This window comes from Gobio gobio, assembly GCF_949357685.1.
Source record: "Gobio gobio genome assembly, chromosome: 13".
Lineage (NCBI taxonomy): Eukaryota > Metazoa > Chordata > Actinopteri > Cypriniformes > Gobionidae > Gobio > Gobio gobio.
The window spans coordinates 48,091,110-48,112,030 of NC_137106.1; the positions used below are offsets into that span (position 1 = coordinate 48,091,110).

Sequence of the window (20,921 nt, forward strand, 5' to 3'; positions counted from 1 at the left end):
AATCATGTTAATTTAAAATACTTATATCACGGACAACAGTAGTCCGGCCAGGATATTGTCATTTTAAAAGTGAAGTTGCAGCCCTCAACTGATGTTGATGTTGACATGTTGTGTTTTGGCCTGAAGCGCCACCCTCCATCTATCTACCAATCATGAAGTCAGTAGTGTTTCTGCATTCGGGTTGCCAGCTCTGCTCTAGTTACCACAGCTGCAGCTATAAACTTTTTGGATAAACGTCTAATTTTACGAAACCTAAACAACTCGTTATGAATCAGAAAAACTTTTTGACCGTGTCCGAAATAAAACAAGGATTTGTATAGGAGAAAAGATAAAAGATGAAGACGGCTGATAACGGAGAAGAATTGGAAGACAGACGCCAACGTTGCTAATTTTCTCCTGGACAGGTAAGGTTGATCTATGTTTGGCTAACTTGTATTTAATGTAAATGTTTGATTGTCATGAATATTTGAAATGTCCAAAGTTATGCATGTTCGTGCAAAGTAACGTTAGGTTAGCGCATATGGAGGAGGTGGGTCATTGAATTGAAATGGTAACGTTAAGGAATTGTTTGGGAAATAAAAACGGCGAGTCGTCATTGCTAACATTAGTAATGCATTATCAGAGCCCGTTTCTCTGTCATTATGCTGGGACGCTGAGGAAAACAACATTAGCACGCCTATTATGGCAATGTGAAAACGTATTTGAGACCGTAGCATAACGTTTCCTCTGTAAAAATTATTCCTCATTCGTTCTTCGCATATACACTCCTAAAGGATTATTAGGAACACCATACTGTGTTTGACCCCCTTTCGCCTTCAGAACTGCCTTAATTCTACGTGGCATTGATTCAACAAGGTGCTGAAAGCATTCTTTAGAAATGTTGGCCCATATTGATAGGATAGCATCTTGCAGTTGATGGAGATTTGTGGGATGCACATCCAGGGCACGAAGCTCCCGTTCCACCACATCCCAAAGATGCTCTATTGGGTTGAGATCTGGTGACTGTGGGGGCCATTTTAGTCCAGTGAACTCATTGTCATGTTCAAGAAACCAATTTGAAATTATTCGAGCTTTGACATGGTGCATTATCCTGCTGGAAGTAGCCATCAGAGGATGGGTAAATGGTGGTCATAAAGGGATTGACATGGTCAGAAACAATGCTCAGGTAGGCCGTGGCATTTAAACGATGCCCAATTGGCACTAAGGGGCCTAAAGTGTGCCAAGAAAACATCCCCCACACCATTACACCACCACCACCAGCCTGCACAGTGGTAACAAACAGAATGAGAACATGGATCCATCATGCCTTATGCCAAATTCTGACTCTACCATCTGAATGTCTCAACAGAAATCGAGACTCATCAGACCAGGCAACATTTTTCCAGTCTTCAACTGTCCAATTTTGGTGAGCTTGCGCAAATTGTAGCCTCTTTTTCCTATTTGTAGTGGAGATGAGTGGTACCCGGTGGGGTCTTCTGGTGTTGTAGCCCAGCCGCCTCAAGGTTGTGTGTGTTGTGGCTTCACAAATGCTTTGCTGCATACCTCGGTTGTAACGAGTGGTTATTTCAGTCAAAGTTGCTCTTTTATCAGCTTGAATCAGTCGGCCCATTCTCCTCTGACCTCTAGCATCAACAAGGCATTTTCGCCCACAGGACTGCCGCATACTGGATGTTTTTCCCTTTTCACACCATTCTTTGTAAACCCTAGAAATGGTTGTGCGTAAAAATCCCAGTAACTGAGCAGATTGTTAAATACTCAGACCGGCCCGTCTGGCACCAACAACCATGCCACGCTCAATTTCTTAAATCACCTTTCTTTCCCATTCTGACATTCAGTTTGGAGTTCAGGAGATTGTCTTGACCAGGACCACAGCCCTAAATGCATTGAAGCAACTGCCATGTGATTGGTTGATTAGATAATTGCATTAATGAGAAATTGAACAGGTGTTCCTAATAATGCTTTAGGTGAATGTGTAGTGGACAAAACAAAACAAGTTGACCTGTATGACCATTGCTAATGTTATTTAGTTACTCTCAATCTTTTCTGATGGGACTGAAAACAACCCTGTGATAGCCATTGGTGATATTGAACGCTGACATAGCTAGTACAGGGAGTGCAGAATTATTAGGCACGTTGATTTTCTGATCATATTTTTTTTCCAGGCACATTTGACCAATTCCAAACCACAGTAATCCTAATAACTACTATTGATTTAGTATTTAATAATGTATAAGTGATATATAATTGTTCATGAAGGCTGGAAATGAAAAACACCTTATATTCAGGTGTGCAGAATTATTAGGCATGTTTTCTTTTACAGATAAATTGAGCCAAAAAAGAGATTTAACTCAGACTGAAAAGTCAAAAAGTATTAAATGCCCATGAGAAGGATGCAATACTAATGCAATACTAGACATTGCAGTTAAGGCATGACCATTGGACAGTGAAATGCTCGTTGGGTCAGCAGGGTCAGACAAAAACAGGTGGTGAAGAAAAGACACCTGTTAACTGCAAAAGAATTAAGAATTAAGGTGAAGAATTAAGGGTGAAACCATCAGGAACCCTTTAGTCTCCAGCGCCACCATTTTCCAGAGCTGCAACCTACCTGGAGTCTCCAGAAGTGCAAGGTGTCAGGATCTCAGAGACTTCAGTTAGGTGAAGAATCCTAAAAAATGACCCCCTCTAAATAAGAATCATAAGCTGAAGTGTTGTAAAATACATGAAGAAGGTTTTTGTATAGGCTTTATAGGTTTTATAGGTTGAGAGTGACTCTTGAAGGACCAGCACCACATCCTCTAGTACCACTGTTTGAAGAATTCATCTTCCAGAATCTGGCAGTACGTTTTGGGAGTTCATTTTAGTCCATCCTGAAGTCCGTTTTGCAGAGATGGACTAAAAATGAACTCCCAAAACGTACTGCCAGATTCTGGAAGATGAATTCTTCAAACAGTGGTACTAGAGGATGTGGTGCTGGTCCTTCAAGAGTCACTCTCAACCTATCTGTCCATAAAGCCTATAAAAAAAACCTTCTTCATGTATTTTACAACACTTCAGCTTGTGATTCTTATCTTGGGGGTCATTTTTTAGGATTCTTTACCTAACTGAAGTCTCTGAGATCCTGACACCTTGCACTTCTGGAGACTCCAGGTAGGTTCAGCTCTGGAAAATGGTGGCGCTGGAGACTAAAGGGTTCCTGATGGTTTCACCCTTAATTCTTCACCTTAATTCTTAATTCTTTTGCAGTTAACAGGTGTCTTTTCTTCACCACCTGTTTTTGTCAGATCCTGCTGACCCAACGAGCATTTCACTGTCCAATGGTCATGCCTTAACTGCAATGTCTAGTATTGCATTAGTATTACATCCTTCTCATGGGCATTTAATACTTTTTGACTTTTCAGTCTGAGTTAAATCTCTTTTTTGGCTCAATTTATCTGTAAAAGAAAACATGCCTAATAATTCTGCACACCTGAATATAAGGTGATTTTCATTTCCAGCCTTCATGAACAATTATATATCACTTATACATTATTAAATACTAAATCAATAGTAGTTATTAGGATTACTGTGGTTTGGAATTGGTCAAATGTGCCTGGAAAAAAAATATGATCAGAAAATCAACGTGCCTAATAATTCTGCACTCCCTGTATAACGCGGGACAAATTACGCTGTGTCAAATGTGTTGGTTATTTGTTAGCCTACTTATGACAAAAACGCTTGTCTCTTCAGCTATTATGGCCCCAGCACCTCAACCCCCAGTAAGAGAGACTGGAAGAAGCACCACCACCTGACTGCACCATCACTTTCCAGTATTGGATGTGCATCGTCTGAAACCCTTTCAAATCGGTCAGTAGTCAGTACCACATTGTTTTAATTTACATTGCATATTTGGAAACATGTTTGGTCTAAAATAACTACAACGTTTACAGAGAGGACCTTCCGCCTATTGAGGAAAGACTGGAAGATGATGAGCGCACCATGGATGCCTCTGAGGTTCTGGAGGAAAGGTAGATAAAGCCTCTCAAGCTTCCTAATATGCCTAATGACAAGAAATGTTGACATGGATTGTTTAAAAGTACATTATGACCGCTGCATTGTTTTCTTTTAGTCTACAGAACATGAGCATCCAGGATGCTGAAAACCAGCTCATGAATGAGCAGGAGATAAATTACCTAATGAACCGTGTGTAAGTTCCACTGGGTTTGACTGTATATTGTGTAACAAGATGTTATGCTGTGTATTAACCAATATAATTTTCTATCAAATTTGCCAGAATTGATTGGGGTGACATTGAAGGTGTTAGTAATGATGAGGAGATTGAAGCAGATGACAGTGAAGATGAGGACTATGTTTCTCGCATTTGTATTCGGTATGTTACCATTGGATCCTCACAAATTTTTCACAATACATCCTCGGATATTCATTCAATGAAATGCGTAAACATAAACAGGGTTTAAGTATTCCGGCACCGTGCCGGATCTCCAGCGTGCGGCGTTTGGCTGCGGAGAAATTCTATAAATAAAAAACTGTGTTGATATCACGTTCGAGTTCATGAGTTCGCCTACCAATGGTTTGAGAGTAACATGCAGAGTCAGCTGGCAGTGATCGCAATGCTAAAGTGGCATAAATATACAGTTGTATCTGCATAAAGAAGTTGTATCTGTATTAGAGTGAAGGGTGGGAGAGTGATCCAGCGTGGATTACACCTCTTTATAAACATAACCAACTCTGAGAGCACAGTTGAATGGCTTTAATTGAATGACGAATAAGTGACTGACTCCTGTCCATCATCGTGTGCACACTGACCAGAACATCTGCAAGTTTTAAACCGTAGACCTCATCCCCCACAGCTGCTGAAAGAGGTTTGAATCAACGATTATTCAGTTTTGACTGATCAATGCATGACGCATTTTGGCAGTGGTGTGTGAATTAACGTGTGTGAAACAGTGGCTTAGCCTTCATTTTATTTTGAAGGGTCCCATCTAAAAAAAAAAAAGGGGGACCGCTATATATATATATATATATTAAATAATTTAGCCTACTTAATTTTGTTGTCACGGGAAATGATGCACTCGAAATGTAAATCATTGTCTGTCCATCATTTTGCGTGACCATAAAGAAAAATGCCACGTCAATATTGAAAAATGTTTGCATCTTAAACCATGATGGCAGGCCAGTGGATATCATATCGCAATGTGCAAACTTTGCGCGAGTGTTATGCCGGTGAGGGTCTTAAATGCCAGTCAATTATTCAATGTGAAAGTAAAAAAAACTAACCATTTATTGGACGCTGCATTACGGGCGCATATTCTATTAGAGATGACGAAAGCTTAATCAAATTAATTTTTTTATATTTCACTGGTGGCCTATTGTGGGGGGAAAAAAAATCTATTTTTTGAATTGAGAAGTATTGTGTTAAACAAGTTGTTTTTGTGTTTTTATTGTGGGGTTTATGAATTGTAGTAGGCCTAGCTAATATTAATTTAATAATAAAAGTCGTCTAATCATAATAATAATTTAATATGCTTCCGTGCATGTCCGCTGCTCCTCTGTGAAGGGATAAACGGCTTCCACAGGCACAACATCAAAGCAATTAAAGGAACACTCCACTTTTTTTTGAAAATAGGCTCATTTTACATGTCCCCTAGAGTTAAATAGTTGAGTTTTACCGTTTTTGAATCCATTCAGCCGATCTTTGTATCTGGCGGTAGCACTTTTAGCATAGCTTAGCATACACCATTGATTCTGATCAGTCCATTAGCATCTCATTCAAAAAATGACCAAAGACACTTTCAATATTTTTCCTATTTAAAACTTGACTCTTCTACAGTTACATCGTGTGCTAAGACCAACTGAAAATGAAAAGTTGCAATTTTCTACACCTTTATGGTTAGGAACTACTTTCTCATTCCTGCGTAATAGTCGCGGATCTTCTCGGCCGTACTATGGCTGCAGCAGCACAATGATTACGCAGCGTCTAAAGTAGCCCCCAGATAGGTAACTTTCAATGTAAACGGCACTAAGTTTGTGTAGTTGCAGAGAAAGTTTCAGGCTTGCAGCCGACAAATTGTGTTGTGGATTTACCTGTGTGGTTCTGTGTTGTAACGGTGGTGACCCCCAAAACAACAATTCACAACTCAGTGTTCAAATAAATTGTTTTTGGTTTTTTACTCAAACTTGTTCGGGCGCCAGGCAGGTATAGGCCTGCCACCAAAAAACACAGGATAGTTTTAAATAACCACCCGTTACATTCAATAAACTCAAAATATTCAGTCTTTTGTTTTTCCAAGTTTTTACTCAAATGGGTTTACATAAACACCCACCACAAATAAGAAAAACCCTTTAAACTTAGTTTGATAAATATGAACAATACAGTCATAAACAAAAAAAAACATCAACAACAAAATATATATAACTCATAAGGAACAAACAAAACAAAACAAAGACCAGATGAACAATTTCAGACCCCACTATTTATTCTCTTGGTTAGTGGTTTGCATTTAGACGTCACAGTTCATTCACATGCAATGTATTCACATGTCCATTTTAAACCCAAATTTGTCCATAAACAAAAACACTAATGAATAAGTAGTTTCGTAGAAAGGGTAATAGAATCACCACAACAAAAAAACAAAAATAAACCAACAATAGACTCAATCTGTATATGTTTGTGTATGTGTGCGTGTATGTATGTGTGTGCGTGTGGGTGTGTGTGGGTGTGTCGGAGAGAGAGCGCGTCAGTGCTCGATTGTTTGGGGAAATGAAAGGATTTTCGTCACTGACCCAAGTGCAGCTGATCACAGGGCTATTGAAGAGTGTCTAGGGACCGTAGTGGACTCAACGATGATCCTGGATACAACCAGCGTTCCCATTTGGATGGCTTAGCGATGCTTAGACGTGAAGGTAACTTTGCGCCAGTTCACAAGCTCGTGTAGCAGATCTGGAAACGTCCGGCCGACAGGAACACGAGCCACACTCCCCACGGTACCGGACTCGACTTCTCTCCCACCACTCACAAGTCAACTGTGTTCACTTGTGACGTCTCTTCCCCCTCCGGTGTGTGCGCTCCACCTTTATATTCACTTCCCTCCTTAATTGATATGCACACCTCCCTTTTACCGTTCGTGCAATGAAAGTGAAAGTAAAGAAGTGGCATCCGGATTTTTCCGTTCTGCCACACTCTCCCCTCCTTGAGAAGACAACGCATAGTTGAGAATTTTAAAATCCCAGGAAATCTTCATCCTCATCCGAGGTCTCATGGAAGAGTTCCCGGAGGTTCTCCAGAGTACGTTCTTCAATTTCTTTTGCAGTAGGGAAACAAGGTTTCATATTGCATACATGCACCGTGCGCACGTCTTCTCCTGTGGTTTCCAGCGCAACTTGATAGTTGAGAGGCCCCAACTGTTGAATTATCCGATATGGTCCCTTCCATTTTGGTGCCAGCTTAGCACTAAAATTACGTTGTGAACTAGATTGAGGGAAGTTTCTTACCCATATGCGATCTTTCTCCTGGAAGGAGACATCTCTTCTGTTTTTGTTATAACTTCTCAACTGTCTCGTTTGAGCTCTTTTGCAGTTTTCTGCTGCCTTTCTCTGTAGCTGGGACAACTGATGAACAACATCATATGAAGGACCAGAGGGAGAAAGGTGGTGTCCATGCAACAACTTGTCCACCGGACTCTGAAGTTTTCTGCCCAGATGGAGCTCAGCAGGCGTCATTCCAATTGTTTCCTGAACTGCAGTATTGAGTGCAAAACGAAACTCGGGAAGGTAGAGGTCCCAACCTTTGTGATTCTCTTCTATGAAGGAAGCTATCATACATTTCAGAGTACGGTTGACTCTTTCGGTCATATTCGTTTGCGGATGGTAAGCAGTGGTTAATTTGTGTGTGACATTCCACTTCGCACACAATTCCGTGAATACTGCAGAGACAAATTGGGTTCCTCTGTCAGACAAGATGTAATCAGGCACACCCCAACGAGTCAGCACTTCTCTTCGCCAGATTTCAGCAATCGTCTTAGCAGTGGCTTGCCGCATAGGAAATAGCTCGACCCATCGAGAAAAATAGTCAACAAAGACGAGTAAGTACTCCTGTTGTTTGGTGCTTTTAGGCAGTGGGCCCATTATATCTACTCCCAGCATTTCATTGGGTCGTGATGTAGTGATTGGTTGAAGTTTTCCTGCCATTTTTTTGTTATCACTCTTGAGAGTTTGACACTTTACACACCTCTTAACATGTTTTTTGACATCCGTCCACATGCCAGACCAGTAGGCAACGTCTTGTACTCTTTTATACGTCTTGAAAATTCCAAGATGTCCACTCATGGGATTTGAATGGTAGTACTGGAGAATGTTGGGTACAAGGCTGCTGGGAATGACAACACGGTAATGGACTCGGCCATCGCTCAGGTGAGTGGTGTGATACAATTTGTCTTCCAATACTGCATATTGTTCCTTCTCAGTGAGTTCATTCTTTGCTAATGCCTGAAATATTTTTCCAATTTCAGGATCCTGATGTTGTTCTTCCCAGATGCTTTCAGGGGTGATAGGAAACTCTGACTCCTCTTTCTGATTGGTGTACACACTACACCCAGGTAGGTAGTTCATTCGTGAAAGAGCATCAGGTGCTACATTCAACTTCCCTTTCCTGTACTCCATCACAAAGTCATATCTTTGTAGCCGAAGAGCCCATCTGATGAGTCGACTGGTTGTTTTTGTGGAACTCATCACCCATTGCAACGAGGAATGGTCGGTAATTACTGTGAACAGTCGAGGTTCTAAGTAATGCTGCCATTTATCCAGAGCCCATACCACTGCAAGACATTCCTTTTCGGTGGTAGCATAGTTTGTCTCAGCTTTATTTAGAGTCCTACTGGCGTAAGCGATCACTTCCTCACCACCTTGTTCTTTCCGCTGAGTTAACACAGCACCCAAGCCGGTGTCGCTTGCATCAGTGTACACTGTAAAGGGGAGTTGGAGATTCGGGTGTCCAAGGATAGGTGGTGAGGTAAGGCATGCTTTTAGATACTCAAAAGCTTGTTGGCATTTTGATGTCCACTGAAATGATTGTCCTTTCTTTTTTAGGGTGTTGAGAGGCTCAGCAATCCTAGAGAACTCTGGCACAAATCGATGGTACCATCCAGCCAACCCTAGGAAGCGCTGGACTTCTTTAAGATTACGTGGAACTGGATAGGTGCGGATTGCTTCCACCTTGCTTGGGTCAGCGGTAATCCCCTGTCTGTTCACTACGTGACCAAGGAAGTTGATCTCCTGAAGACAAAACTTGCATTTTTTTAGGTTTAATGTCAACCCAGCTGATTGCAACCGTTGGAGGATGGTCTGGATGTGAAGGAAATGCTGGGTCATAGACGGGGAGTAAACGATGATATCGTCAATATAGACGAAACATATGGTTCCAAGCAATTCTCTTAGGACTATCTCCATCAGCCTTTGAAAGGTTGCTGGGGCATTTTTCAGACCAAAAGGCATCACATTGAAATGGTACAGCCCCCCCGATGTGATGAAGGCGGTCTTCGGCTTGCTCTCAGGTTCCATGGGTACCTGCCAATATCCGCTGTTAAGGTCAAGAGTTGAAAAAATGGCTGCACCAGAAAGCGACTCCAGGATCTCTGTGATATTAGGAATTGGATATGCATCACTCTCGGTGAGGGCATTGACCTTTCTATAGTCAACACAGAACCTGAGACTTCCGTCTTTCTTGGGGACCAAGACAACTGGTGAGGCCCATGCTGAATAAGAGGGTTCTATGATGCCAGCTTTCAACATGTCTTCCATCTGTTCCTTTACTATGGCTTGCTTGGCAGGTGTGAGCCGATAGGGCCGTTGTTTAATGGGTACCGGATGACGAGTGTACAGGCAGTGCTGAAGAACTGTCGTACGTCCGGGTCGGCGGGTACACACTGTTTGATGGGACTCCAACAGGTGGCGTAGCTGAACTTCATCATTGTGAGGTAAAGTTGCTTCTCTCACTGCATTTGCAATTAAAACTTGATCCTCTGTGGTGGTAGTGTCTACATCTCGAGCTGCCCGTAGAGGTTGTGACGGAGGAACAGCACTTAGTAAGGAAAGATTCTGTTGGTACCCCTTGTATTTCCTTGGCTTTCTTTGGCATGGAACTCTACTTGTAGGTACACTCGCTTGTCCCAGTTGGAAGTAGTATTCCTCCTCCCGAGCACATTTGAATGAGTACTTCCTATCTGCGACATTAAGTTGGAGGCCACTCAGGAAAATGAAATCTAATCCCAACACTGCTACATAAGTCAGGGATGTGGACGTAAGGACTACAGCTCGCATAGAAGTATTTGTGTCATGAAGGTTAATCTGCACATTTATCCACCCAAGTGGAACTTCAGCCTCGCCGTTTGCTAGGTATAGAGGCCCTAAGGTCCAGGGATGGAGACTCTCTTGAGGGTTAAGATCCTTCCATAAACTCTCATGTATAAGAGTATAGCTAGCTCCAGTGTCCACAATAGCTTTACCTTTCCAGGGCCCAATGGTGATAGGGACTACTAGCTGTTGGGGTACTGTGACCTGTTTGTGGTCAATAACCTGGTTCGTTTTCAGACTGGACGTGATAGGCGATGCAGTTGTGGCTGAGACAGTGTTGTTGGAGGGTAACCCACCCGGTTTTGGATTTTGAGGAGGTCGTTTGTTGTGAGAGGGTTGAGGCTGCTGGGATGGCTGACTTGAAAGGGATGTAAAATAAGGACAGTTCCCTGGGGAATGGTGTCCTTTACACCGCCAGCACTGAACTTGGGACTTGTCCACAGAGCGATTAACAGGAGGTCGTGGTGCCATAGACGGTTGTTTAGGGTGTATGCCTCCATCATACCGGAGTTGCTGCTCGAAGTCCTTTTCAAATTGATGACCCAACTTCACCAATTCTTCCACTGTAGACACACGACTGCGGAGTTGACTGGCGAGGTGAGGTTTGATATTTTTTAAAATCATTTTTACAATTTCACATTCTGTTAATGTGCTCTTCCATCTTTTGCACAATGCTCGGTAGGAGAAGGCAAAATCTCTGATAGGTTCTCGTTCTCCTTGAGTCCTAGTCCTGACTCGCTCTGCCAACTCATCTTCATAGTCCTCTGACAGGAAGGCGGAGAGGAAAGCTGCTTCGAATTCAGTCCAGGAGAAAATGGAAGAGCGAGCAACTTCCCACCAGTCACGTGCAGTCCCGTGTAAGACGGTGCGAAAAGTAGCCAGAAGATCCACATCCGACAAAGGGTGTAATGCCAAAAAATCCTGACATCTAGTTAAATAACTTAACGGATCTGCATCATCGGATGGCCTTCCAAATGTGGGGAATGTTAGTCGAAGATGATCACTTTTTGCTGCCGTAGCAATGGAAGATGTGGTGGTGTGCACTTCTGGGCTGGGTGGTGAGGAAAGGGAAACTGGTGTGGATAAGGATACCTCTTTTGGTTGATCCATCATCTCTTTTCTTTCAGTTTCAAATTGTTTTGTCAGGTCTGATTGGAATTTTTGAGTGTTAGTGCTAAGCTCTGCCACTTCCTTTTTACATTGATGAAGTTCTTGGTAGAGTTCATCTTGACTAGTCTGCAGGTTCTTGCGCATGACTTTCAGATCCTTTTGAATTTCTACCTGAAGCTGTTCAACCAAGAAACGTACCTCAGATACAAGGGCAGTCTTTACATTTGTCAGTTCATCAGCAATCATAAGTTTGGTAGCTTTGGTCCACTGATCCATCTCGCTTTCCACATATTGTTTGTTTTTAGAGATGCACTCGAGTAACTGTTGCTGGTTGTCCGCCATCTTAGTTACCACATTGGAAAGATCTGTTGTATGTTGAGCAGCCTTGTCCTTTACCTCCTGGGTAAGTTGAATAATTGCACTCCCCTGTTTTTGGCTAGACCCCTTTAAGAAGTCCAAATCTCCTTTTACCTGTTGGGTAAGGTGTTGTATCCCTCTGCCAGGTGTGGGAAGTTCACGAGGCAAATCCTGCAAATCCTGTTGTCCCACAGAAGATGGTGGAGAAGATTCAGGTGATGAGCAAAGCTGCATATGGTCTGCGCTGGGAGGTTCCCAAGTGAGGGTTTGTACTGGAGTGCTAACAGTCAAGGGGGAAGTGGCAAACCGCACACTGGTTCCGGTGGGGTCAGTTTGGGGCATAATAGGGGTGTAAGGGAAAAGGGTGATGGGGGCTGTTGCTGTCCACATGGGAGTTTCCACTTCAGGGACATCAATATCCACACAAATGGATGGAGATGGGGAAGGTGTGGAAGTCATGTTGATGGAAGTGTGAACTGTGTGTAAAATAAAAAAAATCAGTAAATGGATAACTGGGTCTTTTTTTAGGGGAAAAATAAACTGGGGCAAAATAACAAACCAGGGCAAAATAACAAACTACAATGTTCAAAAGGGGCAAAATAATAAACTACAAGGTTAAATAAACAGTTCCAACAACTTTTTTGAAATAACCCTTATGTAATTTCTTCAGAAGTTACACACTTGCCAATTTGCTCACACAATTGTTTCACCAAAAAGAGAAAAAAAACTTCAGTAATTTAACTTGATATAACAAGGATAACTCCTCACAGTTCAGTCAAACTATACGTCAGGCATTTGGGGACGTGTGTCATATACAATTTCCCCACAAATGAAAATTAAATGACAAAAATCCCAAATCACAATAAACAGTTTTTTTTTTTTTTTTTTTTTTTTTTTTAAACAATGAAATCAAAAGACATAAATCCCAACAAAGAGCAGTATTTCAGTTCAAACACAATCTCAGTGTTGTATTATTTGTAGTTAAAAGAAAAAACAATTTTTTTTTTTTTTTTCAGACCAAGTTTAAATCATGATTCAGTTCAAGGTTCATAGTTCATGTTTCACATTCAGAATTCTTGATTTTTAATTCAAGTTTCACAGTTCAAGTTTCACAGTTCAAGTCCCTGTTCGGGCGCCACTCTGTAACGGTGGTGACCCCCAAAACAACAATTCACAACTCAGTGTTCAAATAAATTGTTTTTGGTTTTTTACTCAAACTTGTTCGGGCGCCAGGCAGGTATAGGCCTGCCACCAAAAAACACAGGATAGTTTTAAATAACCACCCGTTACATTCAATAAACTCAAAATATTCAGTCTTTTGTTTTTCCAAGTTTTTACTCAAATGGGTTTACATAAACACCCACCACAAATAAGAAAAACCCTTTAAACTTAGTTTGATAAATATGAACAATACAGTCATAAACAAAAAAAAACATCAACAACAAAATATATATAACTCATAAGGAACAAACAAAACAAAACAAAGACCAGATGAACAATTTCAGACCCCACTATTTATTCTCTTGGTTAGTGGTTTGCATTTAGACGTCACAGTTCATTCACATGCAATGTATTCACATGTCCATTTTAAACCCAAATTTGTCCATAAACAAAAACACTAATGAATAAGTAGTTTCGTAGAAAGGGTAATAGAATCACCACAACAAAAAAACAAAAATAAACCAACAATAGACTCAATCTGTATATGTTTGTGTATGTGTGCGTGTATGTATGTGTGTGCGTGTGGGTGTGTGTGGGTGTGTCGGAGAGAGAGCGCGTCAGTGCTCGATTGTTTGGGGAAATGAAAGGATTTTCGTCACTGACCCAAGTGCAGCTGATCACAGGGCTATTGAAGAGTGTCTAGGGACCGTAGTGGACTCAACGATGATCCTGGATACAACCAGCGTTCCCATTTGGATGGCTTAGCGATGCTTAGACGTGAAGGTAACTTTGCGCCAGTTCACAAGCTCGTGTAGCAGATCTGGAAACGTCCGGCCGACAGGAACACGAGCCACACTCCCCACGGTACCGGACTCGACTTCTCTCCCACCACTCACAAGTCAACTGTGTTCACTTGTGACGTCTCTTCCCCCTCCGGTGTGTGCGCTCCACCTTTATATTCACTTCCCTCCTTAATTGATATGCACACCTCCCTTTTACCGTTCGTGCAATGAAAGTGAAAGTAAAGAAGTGGCATCCGGATTTTTCCGTTCTGCCACAGTGTTTTGTAAAGGGCTGTGATAGTAAGTCGAAGGTGTATACTACCACCATGTTTCACAGAATACCAACGAATCACTGCGCCGCTGCAGCCATGGTACAGCCACGAAGATCCGCGACTATTACGCAGGAATGAGAAAAAGTAGTTCCTCTAGTAGATTTGGAGTTGTGCAAACCTGATGGAAGCAAACAGTAAGTCACTTGCTTATTTATACATGATTTTGTTTTGAACAATTATGGCCCTTGGACTGTAAATGTCTTCCCCTTTCTGCTTCTATTTCAGGTACAGGAGGCTGTACAAGAAGAATGCTCGCAGGTATATGCTTTACACTCCGAAGGCGTCCAAGACGTATGGCTACATCCCAGAACTACAAGCTATGATCCTTCGAAAGAGATTAGCTGGTAAAGGGATGCCCAGACGGAGGACACTACGACCTGATGACCCCAGAAGGTACGGCCCACTTCCCCCTGTGCCAGCACCAACCATTGAGGAACTCCTGCACACCCAAGTCAGGAGAGGTCTTGGTAGGTTGAATGCCAATCTATTTCTTTTGCACCTTGGGCTACATGCCACACACCAAGTCAGATGTCAGACATAACTGAAGTTAGTTTATTTCAAACTTGGATGTGTTTTTATTTTGCTCTCCTCAGTATCAGCATTCCAGACTGAAGACCCGTGAAGCCCAGTTTCCAGAGCCTCACAACCCTGACCTTTTGTGTCACAAGCTGCTTATCAACAATTTCAGACTAAAAATTCTCAACAGTACAGAGCAGCTGAGTCTAGTTATCTATTTATACTAGTGATGGCCACATAATTGTATCAGAAAGCAATAATGCTTCGAAACGCTTTGTGTCGAAAATGGTTCATTACTCAAAGCTTCATTCAGATAGAAATTGCAGCACATCTCCTGGTGAAGTAAATGTAATGCAACAAAGCTGACAACCATAAAATGCAAGTAGGCTTATATGTTAACGCCCCGTTTATAACGTGTTTACCGAAGCGATCAAAGCTGAAGCAGTGTTAGTGCTGTGAAACTCATTTATGTAGGTGAATTTTACAGATACTAATGAATTTCATGTGTTCACCTTGATAATAAAACATTAAGGATGATGTGTGTGTGTGTGTGTGTGTGTGTGTGTGTGTGTGTGTGTGTGTGTGTGTGTGTGTGTGTGTGTGTGTGTGTGTGTGTGTGTGTGTGTGTGTGTGTGTGTGTCCATTTAAACCACTACAGAATTCTTTTTTTTGTAGTGTTCGGGACATATTCCATTAGGATTGAATGCCCCCACCAATAGAACCTAACACATATCAGTGGAGACCCACAGAGACCACTATAATTCCCATTACAACCAATAAGTTTCCCATGAAAACCATTCAATCCAATAGAATTTCTGTAATGGTTTCTATAGTTGTTTTTAGCAGGGCAGTATCATGTGTGAAAGCTTTATCTTGTTTAGCTTTGTACTTTTGAAGGGTACTTTTCAGGGTTTTTGAAGTTTTTGTCTTTGATGCATGTTTTTATGTAACGTGTTCATATGTTCTCTAATTAATAATAATAATTTTGGCAGAGGGTGACACTGAAATAAACTCAATCCACTCTCCTCAACAATAACGCCAATCCAAACACAGACTACTACAACCCACGGTGTTGCCATGGTTTGGCTTCACTTTTATAAGAAATTCAGCCGCCAGGTTTCAAACCTGTCAACACTGGATTGGGCTGTCAAAGCAGTCAGGTGGTTCACTACAGGAGCAAACCAGTGTGTTTGCTTCAGAAGTAATTTTCACGTGACTAGTGACGTAATGATACAAGCTCCGAAGCAGTGGTTCATTGCAAAGACCGTTCGAGTTTGAAGCTTCGGAGCGTTGGTGTCAGAAGTAACATCACTAATTTATACTGTGTAACCTTTATCATTATACCATTTACGTTACTGTTTCTCTACATCGTAAAAAGCATAGCATTGTTAGTCTGAATAAACTTTTTTTTATTGAAAAAAGGAGAAAGGCTCTTTTACAAACGCACAAATTAAAAAACAAAACAAATCAAAAAACAATTTGTAAAACCATATATACAACAATAAATAACTGGAAGTAAACTGTTCACGGTAGAGTGGTATCTAATGGAGGGTACAAAGCCAGTGTACTGGCCCTGGGGGTCGGGGTATTTGTCCCTTATTCTCCATATACAGCAGCTGGGAATAACACGACGGTTACCCTGACCCAGTAACCCATGCTGCCAAAAGATGTATTGACGATAAGCAGCATACCTAAATTGTCCGTTATCATCTCCTGGCTCTCTAACTTCAGCTACCACCAACACATCATTTCTGTAATCTCTGTGTATACGCAAATAACCATCTTCCAGACAATACAGATCAAAATGTGCCAATTTGCAGTCCTTAAAGATGTTGACATTATACACAGTAGAGGAGGAGACAAAGCAATGACCAATCACTAGTTCTGATCCAATCAGTATAACAGTGCCAAATTCAAATGCATGGATGATAATTCAATCACTCAGGGGCTCCAAGAGGCTCTACTGTCATCATATTTACCTTAAATGCTAAATATATTGTACTTTAAAAAATTTCTTACATTTGTAATACCGCATGCTGTTGCAAAGCGAGATTCTTTCCCGTGAAATCAAAAACCAGAATGCACACAAACGCGTCCATGCTCTTAATATACAATCATGGATGAACATCTTTAATTTGAATGACGAAGAAGAAGAAGAAAAAAAAACTATATGAGAGCGGATTATAACCCGGAACCTTTGACACGGTTTACAAAAATTCTACCACCAGACCACTAGGGAATTCAGATGTTAATCGCGGATCTATGTATTAATTCACTCATGCGAAGAATCTCGGGACTAATAATATATTTAACGCAAATTAATGCAAATATTGATTGCAAATAGTCCCATAAAGATTATTTCCCAACTAGAATTAGACCTAAAATTTCGTTCACTGTTCTGTTTGACCTGGTTACGGCCTTGCTTTGAATTAATGAATGATTTAAATTTTATTTAAAATAATAGACTATTTCATTATGACGTAATTATTAAATTTTTAAAGGCTATATTTAAAAAAAAAAATTGAGTAGGCAAGAAAAACCTATGTTCTGAAGAACCGTTCATGTTCAGAAGGAAAGTTCAAATTCAGAGGAACAGTTCATGTTGAAGAACTGTTAATAATAAAGATTGAGAAGGTTGGATCAGTTGTGCGCTCTTTTTTTTGAATACTTGAAACACTTTTTTTTTTCGAATACTTGATGCGGCCCAGCCTGACCCAGAGTCTACCTCCAGCGGCCCCCAGGTAAATTGAGTTTGAGACCCCTGAACTAAACCTTAGCTGCATTTACAAGCATAGCTACCTGTTGATCAATCCTATGTTTCATTCGCTGAAAGAAACATCAGTATTCATTCATGAGACGGATGTAATTCGGTGTGCTTAAACAAGTTTTAACTTGTAGCAAAACTGTTTATTTATTCAAGACAAGTGCAAGAAGCCTATCGTCCAAAATAGAGAGAAGCACTTGTAGAAATTCGCAAATGCCAAACAATATGCATTTGACTGAATATAACATCATGTTCTTGAATATCTGAAAGTACAGGCACCACCTTTTAACTCTATATAGTGTGGTTTCGTCTCCCCATAGAGCCCAAAAGGAACCAGAGACATTTTTTATTTGTGATTCTGTTTACTCTCAACGAGTGCACTAATCTCAAAGACTATTAGAACATAAATAGTTCTCAGCACCGGTAATAAGTATCATCTAAATGGGAAAGCTGTTCTTCTTCCTTTTCCACCTCTTAAGAGACCTAGCCTGTGCGAGCCATCAGGAAGATTCTGAGAAATAATTTGACCATAAGAACCATCTTAAGTCATTTATTAAATCTCGGCTTGTACTACCTTTCAGAAACACCCTCAGACCCACGTAAATCTTAGCATCCTAGCACCCACAGCTAAGATGGTAATCATAATAAATAATCATATTAAATGGTAACTAAACCCCTGCTCAGAGCTTAACTCCACCCACTGGCAAATTTTGAAAAATGCTGGAAAAGTGGGCAGAGCCCAGCGGAGACAGAGGGGATGGACCGAGGGCGGGGCTGAGCGGAGGGCGTGCACCTGAGACCCGCAGTGGCGGATTGATTGACAGCTGTCAGAATCGCGAGTCGCAAAGATGGAGAATGATTGGAGTGACGCCAGCTTTGCAACAGAGCGGTAATTTCTCCTACCTTCACCTGAAGTGGAGGAGGGTGGATTGTCTGTAGACACAGACCAGGAGCCTTAACAATGCGAGCCGCTGGCTCAAACTGCATTAACTCCCGGTGCAGACGATGCTAGCGAAGCAGCCGCGCAAGAGAACTGACCTAATCTATCTGCGTCCGCGGCAACCACTTGCGTGTCAGGGTTTGAAACCGCGTCTCATGTATGAAACTTATCTGTACACATGACGGAAAAGCCTGACGTGTACTGACAACTGCATTATTTAACCTTCAATATATTTATTTTTATATATATTTAGTATTTTCTTCAATACAATGTTAAAGCAAGTGTCAAGTCAGTTTCATTCATAATGTTTCTACTTCATGTAATATGATGGTTCATACTGGAATGAAGCCGTTCTCATCATGTGATTGGGGGAAATATTTCTGAGGGCGTGGTTTGCTCGTGCCAGGGGCGCGGATAGTGAGCCGTTGGAGGTACCACTGATAAACGCTTTAGTACCAGGTGTAAACAGGCCCGCAGACAGCAACTCCGGTGTGACACACCAGTTAAGGGACTAAACCAGCTTTTATTAAAGCACCAGTCTACTTTTCAATAAACATTGGGGCCAGCCTAAAGAAAAAAGGCTGGTCACAATTTGGGATTTAAAAAAAATAAATAAGACAATGCAGGTTGATACTGATTTCGTTGCAGATGCAATGCTGTACTTGCACGACTTCAGGGGCTTTCAAATAGAATTACCAAAAAACAGAGGGACTTGGCATGCTTGAATAGCAATACAAGCAGTTATGTTAGTCCAGCCATAAAGCCACAAGTTAGAGAGCAAAACAGCAACTTGGCAAATAGGACAGGTTTGGGCAGAAACTTGGCTTGTTTAGTTCAAGACAAGCATAACCTTGAAGCAAAAAAGGGAACTCCTGTTTAGTAGTGTAGCCCAATAAATCAAACTGAGAACAGTCATGAAAAATCAATACCAAAGAGACAGTGGAGTTAAGAAGTTTATTAAAACTACTAAAGTCACATGACCAGGGTAACTTCTCCACTAGACACCACAGTTTGCCTACTAGAGATGGTCTTGACGTTAGCATCTCTTCCTGGAAAAGAAAATGGTAGAATCGTGAGGCATTTAAAAACCAAATTCTCATGGTTCCTGAAGTCAGTTTACAACAAGCACTCACTTTTCCTAGTGCAGCTTTGCTCACAGGAGCCAGAAGAGGGATGGCACACTGCTGTACTACAGTGGATGAAGATCTAACAGAGGGGGGAAAGGGATAAGCCACAGAAAGAAAAACACCTAATATTAAGGATTCAGGTAAGGCTGCAGAGCATACGGTTTCCTGTAGAGGAGCCAGTGATGCTGGATCCACAAATGTGAACATCTTCACAACAAAGCGCTTGTAGTGGGTTGGGAACTGAAGACCAGAAGATCCAGCCACCGGAACCAATGAGGTCAGGTAACGGTCATCCTGGTAAGGGCATCTGAAAGGTAAAGAGGCAGTCAGAAGTGCCTTACAGCACACTAGATGGATAAAGACTGGCCTTACTCACCCATCGACCAGAAGGTCCCACTGGGGTAGACTGAGTGGACTGGGGGTTGATGTCGCCCAGCAATGTCTAAGCATTAGGACAATGTTGGGGTCGGTCCTCTCCAAAATGCGCACCTCAACATACACAGGCTCCCGCAGGACTTTTGTGACGGGATAATCAGCATCACCGTAGTAGGACGTGTATGCCTCATCCCCTGAGGAAGAAAACCAGCGTTTAACCAGAAACTGCTGCAATCTGGATTTTTAGAAAATACTTGTGCATACTTGGACAGACGCTTACCTTCTGCACAGCCTTTGGTGACACATTGACCATTTGCCAGTCTAAGCTCCACCCTGAGGGGTCCAGAAGCCACTACTGGTGGAGGTGCAGGAACAGTGTTGACCTCCACAACCAGAGCTTCCACAGAAGTAGCAGAGTACCTGCACTGGAAGAGAAGCCTAGACAACAAATAGTGAGCTTGTAGCCTTTGTCAAGGATTCATGTTGTTTTTTTTAATTAGAAAAAATAACAAAAAACCTACTCAAAATGGCTGTCCCTTGTGATGGAACCAAGTGGTCCGACACCCACTTCATACGAGGAGGTCATTCGGTTCTCATACACCACATATCCACCGTCCTCCTGCAAATAATAACTGTTGGCATCCAGGCCATTCTAAGCCATGCAGAACAGAACCACAAGCAGCTACTCACCATCATGCTTGTGCCACATGCAGTGACAGGGAACTGGTATATAGCAAAGGAAGGTGTGGATCCCACAGGACTGCAAGGTGGGTCGTTTCCACCCAGGAGACGGACTGAATCCAGGCTCAAGCGAGGTAGTGTAACATCTCTTGCCACCACTACCACAAACTGACCATCTCTTATACACTGGACAGTCACTGGAACAAGGTACAAGAGCAGGTTATTACTGAGGAGTGGTTTAACATGAAAACCTTAACATTGACTCACTCTTACCTGCCTTCCCATAGAAACACTGCTGTCCATTAAAGCAGCAGTTGATAGCGTCACACTCAGCACCACTGATACCAGGTGGGCCACATTGGATCTGCTCATAATCAGCTACAGCACATTTGTCAAGGGGCTCTGCCTGCGCCACTGGCTGCTTAGACTGAA

At 41.8% G+C, this 20,921-nt stretch overlaps 1 protein-coding gene across 1 annotated transcript in view; it reads right to left on the minus strand.

Moving 5' to 3' along the window:
• Positions 1-19,422: 19,422 nt before the first annotated feature.
• Positions 19,423-20,921, minus strand: part of LOC307136039 (uncharacterized protein) — a gene marked incomplete at both ends in the record, with an annotated part of 141,752 nt that continues 140,253 nt past the window's right edge. Inside the window, 7 exons of the mRNA XM_079832785.1 lie at positions 19,423-19,512; positions 19,593-19,740; positions 19,810-20,002; positions 20,089-20,246; positions 20,330-20,427; positions 20,499-20,686; positions 20,763-20,867. Of these exons, the coding sequence (XP_079688911.1) occupies positions 19,423-19,512; positions 19,593-19,740; positions 19,810-20,002; positions 20,089-20,246; positions 20,330-20,427; positions 20,499-20,686; positions 20,763-20,867 (980 nt within the window). The remainder of the gene's footprint in view (positions 19,513-19,592; positions 19,741-19,809; positions 20,003-20,088; positions 20,247-20,329; positions 20,428-20,498; positions 20,687-20,762; positions 20,868-20,921) is intronic.